This window comes from Nanorana parkeri, unplaced genomic scaffold, assembly GCF_000935625.1.
Source record: "Nanorana parkeri isolate BGI_ZX_2015 unplaced genomic scaffold, ASM93562v1 scaffold1724, whole genome shotgun sequence".
Lineage (NCBI taxonomy): Eukaryota > Metazoa > Chordata > Amphibia > Anura > Dicroglossidae > Nanorana > Nanorana parkeri.
In genome coordinates, this window is record NW_017307992.1 from 281,774 (window position 1) to 290,854 (window position 9,081).

At 52.9% G+C, this 9,081-nt stretch overlaps 1 protein-coding gene across 2 annotated transcripts in view; it reads right to left on the reverse strand.

Annotated features, from left to right (window-relative positions):
- DRAXIN (dorsal inhibitory axon guidance protein) overlaps nucleotides 1-9,081 on the reverse strand; it is a 31,255-nt gene that overhangs the window by 3,536 nt on the left and 18,638 nt on the right. The window contains exons 3-6 of one of the 2 annotated variants that reach the window (XM_018571279.1): nucleotides 5,742-5,938; nucleotides 2,576-2,681; nucleotides 1,393-1,470; nucleotides 352-441 (exon numbers count right to left, since the gene is read on the reverse strand). In XM_018571279.1, the coding sequence (XP_018426781.1) occupies nucleotides 352-441; nucleotides 1,393-1,470; nucleotides 2,576-2,681; nucleotides 5,742-5,938 (471 nt within the window). Of the gene's footprint in view, nucleotides 1-351; nucleotides 442-1,392; nucleotides 1,471-2,572; nucleotides 2,682-5,741; nucleotides 5,939-9,081 lie in introns of both variants that reach the window. The other variant, XM_018571280.1, reaches the window with a different exon arrangement.

The window sequence follows — 9,081 nt, forward strand, 5'->3', positions numbered from 1 at the left end:
CTCTCTCTTGCCTCTCTCTCTCTCTCCTGCCTCTCCCTCCCCCCTCTCTCTCTCCTGCCTCTCTCTCTCACTTGCCTCTCTCTCTCTCCTGCCTCTCTCTCTCTCTCTCTCTTGCCTCCTCTCTCACTTGCCTCTCTCTCTTGCCTCTCTCTCTCTCTTGCCTCTCTCTCTTGCCTCTCTCTCTCACTTGCCTCTCTCTCTTGCCTCTCTCTCTCCTGCCTCTCTCTCTCTTGCCTCTCTCTCTCTTGCCTCTCTCTCTCTCACTTGCCTCTCTCTCTCCTGCCTCTCCCTCCCCCTCTCTCTCTCCTGCCTCTCCCCCCCCCTCTCTGCGTAGCAGTCACCCCGGCTTACCTTCCGTGCACATGCAGTCATCGTAGCACTTGTTGTTGAGGCCGCGGTTGTGCGGTTTGCAGAGATGTTCCCGCAGGTCGCAGCACGATCCTGGAGATGACAAAACGCCGTCAGTACAGATGGCAGATGAGACCTGTAGTCTTTTACTTCACAGATCCTATGAATGGACTGGTCTCGTCTCCGCCCCCCTCTATAGTTATCAGCAGGCAGTCTGTGGTGGGTGGGGCCTGCTGGGCCCCTCCCACAGCTCTGCTCTCTGCACAGGCTGTGTACAGCACAGTGATGATGTCACTGCCACTTTTACAAAGTCATATCTGGGTTTCCAAAGGCATTTGGGGCACACAAAGTGGATTTCTATCCTTTGTAGCGATCGAGGATTCTGACCAAATGAAGGTTTTTAATGCCCAAAGTGTCAGATGTTTTCTGGGAGGATGAATTCAATGTTTAGCCATAGAGCAGGGAAGGGTTAGGACCCCATGTCAGTTTAATTTTGGCTGTCTGTGCCGTGTTGGGGAGATTTCCCTTCACTTCCTGTCTAGAGATGCAACAGGAAGTGAAAGGAAATGCTGAGTAAATGAGAAAATCCCCCCTACTAGACAGGAACAAGTGTCCCCATTTGAAGTTTTATTGCCACTTCCTGTTCTGGTGACAACGCAAACATTTTTGATTTTGCATCGCTTTCTCTCCCAGTACAAATAGAAAGCAAGAATCTCACCAACGGGGACAACGATAAAAACATGATGGGGGTTATACTCCTTCGCTGCTACATCCACAGCTATATAAAGAAAGGTTCTGGCTGTACACAGACTTTGATGCACTCACTGAGTGATGACTGTTCATATCTAAAGTGACTACATGATAGAAATCCAAAGTCATTCCCTAGAAACGATCCGCCAGGCGGGTGCATGTGACACGCTAATAACAATCGGGACCTATGTGTGGTCCTGAGCGGGTCAGAGGTCACATTGTTCAGCTCAATGCCCCGCCCCCCCCCCCCCCCCCCATGGAGCACCCCTCAGACAATGCAGGGCTGCGCTTTACCTGGGAGACAGTCCAGATGGTGATCACATGGCTCTTCCTCAGCCAATGACGTCACATTCAGCTTTTCTCTTTGTTTTCCTGGGAAACAATGTAACAATCATACACGATACATTGTATACATAGCAACCAATCAGATGTCATCATTCCCTGATATGTTACATAGTTACATAGATACATAGTATTTGAGGTTGAATAAAGACATTAGTCCATCAAGTCCAACCTATTAGGATCTCATTCTAGGAGTACCTGTACCCCTGTATATTACCTGTACCCCTGTATGTTACCTGTACCCCTGTATATTACCTGTACCCCTGTATGTTACCTGTACCCCTGAGCCTAGCAATGCAGCAAGTCATTACGCGCTGCCTGGCTTCCTGATTGGCTGGGAAGCCGGCTCCATGCTCCCTTGTCACTTGTGACGAGCGAGTATGGAGCTGGCTTCCCGGCCAATCAGGAAGCCAGGCAGCGTGTAATGACTAGCTGCCCGGCTTCCTGATTGGTCGGGAAGCTGGCCAATCAGGAAACTGGACGCCGTGTAAGGATGCGGGGCCCGGCTTTCTGAGTGGCCGGGAAGCCGGCTTCATGCTCCCACGTCACCTCCTTACACGGTGCCCGGCTTCCTGATTGGCCAGAAAGCCTAAGAGTCGAACCGATAAGCTTACTATTGGAGACCTCCACCCCTCCCCTCCCCCACTGACATTAATGAATGACTAAACTAAGAGGAAAAGGAGCAAAGTGTATTAAATCTGTGGAGGCCCCAAACAGCCAATCACGTAACAGGCAGGGGCGTCCCGAGGCTGGGTGTCACCCGGAGTAGAGACTGGGTGATACCCCGCCATGACGTCATCGCGCATGCGCGGTCGTCTTATTGATGCCTGCCGGCGGCCAGCTTGCTGATAGACGCTGGCAGAGAGAGGAGGGGCCATTCACTCCCCCTCCTCTCTCCTGACACTATCGGGCTCTCGGTCCATGACCGAGTGCCTGACTTTTTATAGGGGGTGACACCAAAAAGACTGTCAGACATTTTGGTGTCACCCCTCCAATGGTGGCACCCGGGTGCGGGCCGCCCCCACACCCCCCTTGTGACGAGACTGCTTCCAGGTGATACAAATACAGATGATGGTGTGTAGTAAACATAGGTTCCCTTTAACTCCGCCCCTCCTGTCTCCGCCCCTTGGATTACCTTTTTTCGGTGACGGCCAGGTGTCCGGCTTCAGGTCTTCATAATCCGTCCAATCGAACAGAGTCATATCCAGCGTCGGCATCACCTCCCCTCCCTTCTTCCCGGACTGAAACAGAACATCAGAAGAAGTAGAAATGTCAGACATATCGATGGAGAAGATCGGTCCGCAGGCTGAGCCGTCATGCGATTGGCCAGCACATATGTGACAGCTTAGAATAGACCAAACAGAACCGCAGTCAGCTTTACATGGAGCTCAGCATCAGTTCTGGAGTTCCACTTTAATGGAGAAGTATGGGGTCAGGGCTTTTCCCCATAGTTCTCCTTAGGGTAACGGGAGGACACAAACTAGCATCCTCCCATCACCCTAGGCTCAGTATATAGGGAGCTACAGCTTGCGGTATACTGAGACGCCGCACCTGGAGCGGATCCCGACAATTATGTCTGGATCTGCCCAGCTGTGTGAGTGACAGCTGGCTCCTCCTATCTAGAGGCAGAGCCAGCTGTACCCGCCCCCTCCCCCGTCCGTTCCGCCAGTCAGCGCTGGCAGATCGGAGCGGGGGAGGGGGGAATCCAGCCCCTCCCCTGTCACAGCAGAGAGCCGTGACAGGATCGCTCACCTCCCGATCTACTGAGCCAACCTGTGACAGTCTCATTGTCACAGGTCGGCTAGAACTATGAGGTGAGTGAAAAGCACCCCCCTCCCCCCCTCATAGTTCTCCTTTAACCCCTTCGAGACAGCCTCACACATACAGTCATGTGATTAAGAAAGTACACCCCCTTTGAATTCTAGTCTAGTCCATACCTCAACCCCATTGAAATGCTGTGGCGGGACCTTACGAGAGCTGTACATAAACAAATGCCTGGAAACCTCAATGAGCTGAAGCTACGATGTAAAGAAGACTGGGCCAAAATTCCTCCAGAACGATGTCAGAGACTGATGATGTCATCCAGGAAACGATGACTTCAGGTTATCGCTGATGAAGGTGGTTCTACAAGCTATTGGGTCACAGGGTGTACTTAGTTTTTCACACACGGCTTCTCCATTCTGGCTTTATGTTTGTACAATAAATCATGACACGGTGTAATATGTCATGCGTTGTTCTTCATTTGTATTGACCTAATTCTAAGACCTGCTCAGGACCCGATGATTGGTATCATGTCCATAGAATTCAGAGGGGGTGTACTTTCTTTTGCACACGGCTGTAGATGGGGCATCACAGAAGTTGTCTTCTATGGCTCCCCCTATATATGCTCCATCGCACCCCCAGCACACAGACTGACCGGCAGATCCCGGTCTCATTATAAGGAATGGACCGGTGTTCTGTCGAGACGGCCAACTCGTCGAGATCTCCAACTTGTGATGTCACATCCGTTGTAGATTTCGATGAGATGGCGCTAGTGCGCCAGCTGTCACAGTCTTTGCAATTCACATTGACTTCTCCGCTTGCCGTAGGTGCGCCTGTGCGGCTTTGAAATTGTTATCGAGCTCTCCAACTCCCGTCGGTGCTTGTGTCATGGGGTGCCCGCGCAGGCGCACTGCCGCAGGGTGTACAGCTTCATACTTCTCTTGGGTGGCTGGGCAGGCGCACTGACAGGAGTTGGAGGTCTTGTTGAGTTGGAGAATTCGATAGAACACCGGTGCTCTATCGAAAGCTCCGACTTGTCGAACTCTCCCACTGGTGGTGCCACATCCGGTGACTGCCAGTAGGACATGTACACATGATGCAGCTACTGCGCATGCCCATGGAATCGTTGCCGAATTCTCTAACTATTGCCACCGCGCCTGTGCGGCTATCGGCTCATCGGATTCTATAACCTGGTACAAAGTGAGATTTGTCCTACGTTATAGAAGCCGATAGCCACGCACACGCAGTCCTGGGTGTGGTTATAGAAATCGACGGCGCCGCCCAGGCGCAGTGGCAATAGTTAGGCCCGGTTCACACCGGGGCGTTTTGTAGCGTGTTCGAACGCTCTGCAAAACGCTCAAACACCGAAATCCTATTATTTCCTATGGGTATGGTTCACACCTGGGCGTATTAGAGGCAGTATGAACGCGCTACAAAACGCCCTACGCCCAAACAAGTACAGGAGCTTCTTTGTGGCGTATTTGTCGCACGTTTCCATTGGGATACAGCCAAGTAGCCCTTGGAAACGCACGTTTGTCGCGCGTTTTTTTTACCGCGAATCGCGCAACAAACGCGCATATTCGATATGCCTAGGTGTGAACCAGCCTAAGAGATTTCGACAAGGATTCAATGGGCACTCGCAGTAGCTCCATCTGGTCTGGATCTCCTACTGGCAGTCACTGGATGTGACGCCAACAGTCGGGGGACTCGACAAGTCGGACCTTTCGATAGAACAACGGCTCCTGATCACATGATCCCTGTGATTGGCTATCACGGTGATCACTAGCTGTAGAAGGAGATACATTGTATCGTTTCCTGCTTCCTAGAGAATATGAATGGAAACAACAAAAGAAAGAAAGTAGCTGGAACAGGGCATGACCTAGTGTCAGGCTGTGTGAGGACACGCCCCCCCAGTGGGTGGGTCCATGACAGCCTGGGCTCACAGAAGCCGGTTAAGTGACACTGGCCGTCATTCCACCTGGAGGAAGAAGTGGAGGACAGAGCAGGAGCATGGAGAAGGTTGGGCACATTTTATAGTAGGGAGGGGGAGGGGGTCTTAACTAAACCAGATTGGATTGATTATAGGAGGGGTTCGGCTTTAATAATCCGGCCTGAAGGTCTCCGTTATTTTGCCTTTTGGCTTCACATTCAAAAACATTTTTCCTTCCCGGTCGCCGGCGTTCTTGCAGATATGGCGGCTCTCTCTTGTTTGACGGCATTGCGGGAGAACGCACACGCTGCGTCCCGAAAACCTTCGCCATCCGCCGCTCAGAACAAAAAGGCCTTTCATCTTCTTCCGAGCCGGCCAGCTCGGCGCCGACTTCGCCCGGAGAAAACTTTTATTAATCCGCAATGCTTTCCACCGGCTTATCGTCTCCTCCAGAACATCCTTAATGAGCCCGCGCCGGAGTCGGCGGGAACCCCCGTGCCGCGCCGCCGAGCGATGAGTGCGCGTCCTGCGTAGATTGCAGCGAGCCGAGCGCACCTGGGAAGGAGCAGAAGAGCGATTATTGATCGCGACTTAAAGGAAGAGTTCTTACCTTGGCACGGAGGGGGGCTTCCACCATGGCTGTGGGCTGCTCGTTAATAAACATGGGCTCGGCTGTGCTTGGCGGAGTCTCGGCGGAGGAGGAGGAGCCGGCACTGGAGGACATCTCCACATGGGCGGAGCGGGTGGGCTCGCGGAGGCTTAAATCTTCTTTCAAAAGGCCGCTGGGCTCGGCTTCAAAGGCTCTGGCTGGAAATAAAGACGTGAGGATTAAGGAGAGAGGTTCAGACATCTGTGTCCCCCCGACCACCCGCAATGACTTTTATGTGCGTCCTCCAATATTGTGCGTTACAAAAAGACGCCGTGACAGGAATCCGTCTCATCCGTATATTGTTTGGTCAATGAGTGTGAAGCTGCAAGCGGTGCCGCCTACAATGGTCCTTTGTAGGCCCAAACGCCAAAATCTCATCCTTGAGGAACCCCCCGGAATGGAAAAAAGTGCACCCTCGCAGTGGGCCCGCCCCGGTGCTGCAAGGGTTCTTGGCTGCTAGACTGGTCCCCGCAGACTCTTCTATTCTTAGCTCCGAATGAAGGTCCATTCACCTTCATTAGGATGCCGAGGGACATTGCACAGCCGGAGCGGAGGGGAGAGACTGAGGACTCTGATGTGAAGGGAGGGCTGAGGACTCTGATGTGAAGGGAGGGCTGAGGACTCTGATGTGAAGGGGGGACTGAGGACTCTGATGTGAAGGGGGGGACTGAGGACTCTGATGTGAAGGGGGGACTGAGGACTCTGATGTGAAGGGAGGACTGAGGACTCTGATGTGAAGGGGGGGCTGAGGACTCTGATGTGAAGGGGGTTCCCGATAGGGAAGTGCTGATGTTAAATAGGGGGGGACCTTAAATTCCATCCCAGACCAATATCCAGCATAAGGGCCTGGTATAGATTTCGGGGTAACTGCACATATATCTCTTTACATTTCGGAGCGGGGCGCGCTGAGACTTCTATAGGACGATGTGACCGGATAGAAGATTGAGAATCGCTGATCTAATGTTCGAAAATAAACAAATTCCTCCATTTCCACGGAGCACACTGACACGTGACGATGTATATACTGTGTGTATATATATATCTCTCTCCTGTATACAGACAGACAAGAAGAACATCAGAGTGACGGGAGACCTGTCATCTTCCAGGCGGCGTGTTCCTTTAATCATGAGCGTATGTTGCTCGGGCGTCGGGGGGCGTCACGCGCGGGGTTATCAGCAATTACAAGCCAGCAGTTAGTCGGCGTGTAATTGCGTTCATTCGTCTGGATTAGCGCTCCCCGCTGACCGGCCGGCTTTATGAATCCACCGGCTAGTAGCATCCGAGGAATTGGGAAACGCGGCCGGTGGATCCGGGCGGGAGAGCCGGCAGCGGCGGCGGAGATTAGCGATGGGCTGCGCTCTATTCCCTTAATGGACGGCGGCTCCCCTGGAGGGCGGTAATACGGCGCTCCGGGGTAATAAATTCTTAAAGGAACGCTGAGAGGAGAACAGAAACGTCTGAGCCTAATGGTGCGCGGCGCGGGCGATACAATGTTACATCGCCTCTCTGTAGAATGTATTTGGGGGGTGACATCATCCCCTCCCCCCATCTCCTCTCCATCCTCACCCTTTGTTGTAGGGTTGTCACCTTTTCTTGCAGCAAAACCCGAACACTCTAGCGACTCAAATAATGCTGTGTCCGGGGTTTCATGGCAGCAGAAAGAGGCTACTGGTCCCCCACTGAAAATAGTCTCAACTGTGATATATACATATGAATAAGACGCGCCTCATTTTGCCAAAAAAATGTCCGCTAAATGTCGCTACAGTGTTCGGGTTTTGCTTGAAGAAAAGGTGGCAACCCTACTCCCCACCCTCTCGTAACCTGGCAATAGGTCACTTATTAGGCATTATGCACTAAGGGGGTCTATTTATAAACAGCTCAAAGGGTCATTCACCCTGCGGATCTCTGTGAAGATTCATTCTGTGCAAATAGAGGCAAACACGAATGTTCTTGGTATATCTTCTTTGCAGGTTGGGTGCGGCCCTCAAACAAGGGGACCCAGGACTGTAGCTCGGTAAAGTGTAATGCGAGTCCATTTCATGGTGGGAAGTTTCCTCCATGTAACACAGACTCCGTAAGCGCTGGGTTTGGCGCGATGGTCTGCGGATAATCCCCCCCGGGAGGGGTCTGTAAGCCCCTCTCTGCTGCCGGCTGCTGACATTAGGAAAGGATCTATTGGAAATTCTTATCTGGGGGATTAAGTGCTTTGCAGCCGAGATTGAACCGTCCGCACAAATCTCCTCTCGATGGGCCAGTAATGGATCCGCCGGATGAGCGGGAATTATTCCTGACTCACCACACAGACTTGAAGCTGAACTCAACGCGGCAGTATCAGGGAGGTGCGCAGCCTTATCCGGGAGGTACGTGGCGGTGTGAGGATGGTACGCGGCGGTGTCAAGGAGGTGCGCTGCGTTATCAGGGAGGTGCACGGCGGTGTCAGGGAGGAGCGCGGCGGTTTTAGGGAGGTGCGCGGCTGTATCAGGGAGGTGCGCGGCTGTATCAGGGAGGTGCGCAGCGGTGTCAGGGAGGTGCGCAGCGGTGTCAGGGAGGTGCGCAGCGGTGTCAGGGAGGTGCGCAGACGGTATCAGGGAGGTGTGCGCGGCGGTATCAGGGAGGTGTGCGCGGCGGTGTCAGGGAGGTGTGCGCGGCGGTGTCAGGGAGGTGCGCGGCGGCACGGCGAAGGAAAAAGTCACATATGTGAGATAACATTCTGGACGGTTTTAATAAGGATTGCGCGGCGTGCGTCCGTCCACACGGTTTATCGCACGCTAACTAGCGCAGCCTGAGGCGAGAGGCGATCATCGGGGATGACTGCGGCCTGTCTGCCGACCTCTGCCTCAGCAGATACACGGCGGTGAATTACAACTGACGATTTTTTTTTCTTTTACTCTTTTCGGGATTGGGCGCGGCGTAATTTCACAAATGAAAATGTCACCAGGCGCCCGGCTTGTAAAGCAAACATTTATGCAAGCGCGGCGTAACGGCCGGATAATGGCGAGAGAAAATAGCACCACGGGGACGCCGGGGGAGGATCCGATGACCTTTCCAGGGTGAGCGAGAGAAGAAGGAGGATGATGGGGATAATGATAGGTTGTGGGCGATGGGGGGAGGGGGGGATAAAAGAAAACCGTGCTCTCCTGCAGATACAACGTTCATTCTCTAACCTGAAAATTTGCCACAAGAGACGGTAATTTCTCTCCGTGGGGTCGCAACTCCGCCTCCTGAAACATGTTTGAATTCTATATGTCGGTACCAAATATCTGAGTTCAGGTGTTTTACCTAAAGTAGAACTGAAGCCAAA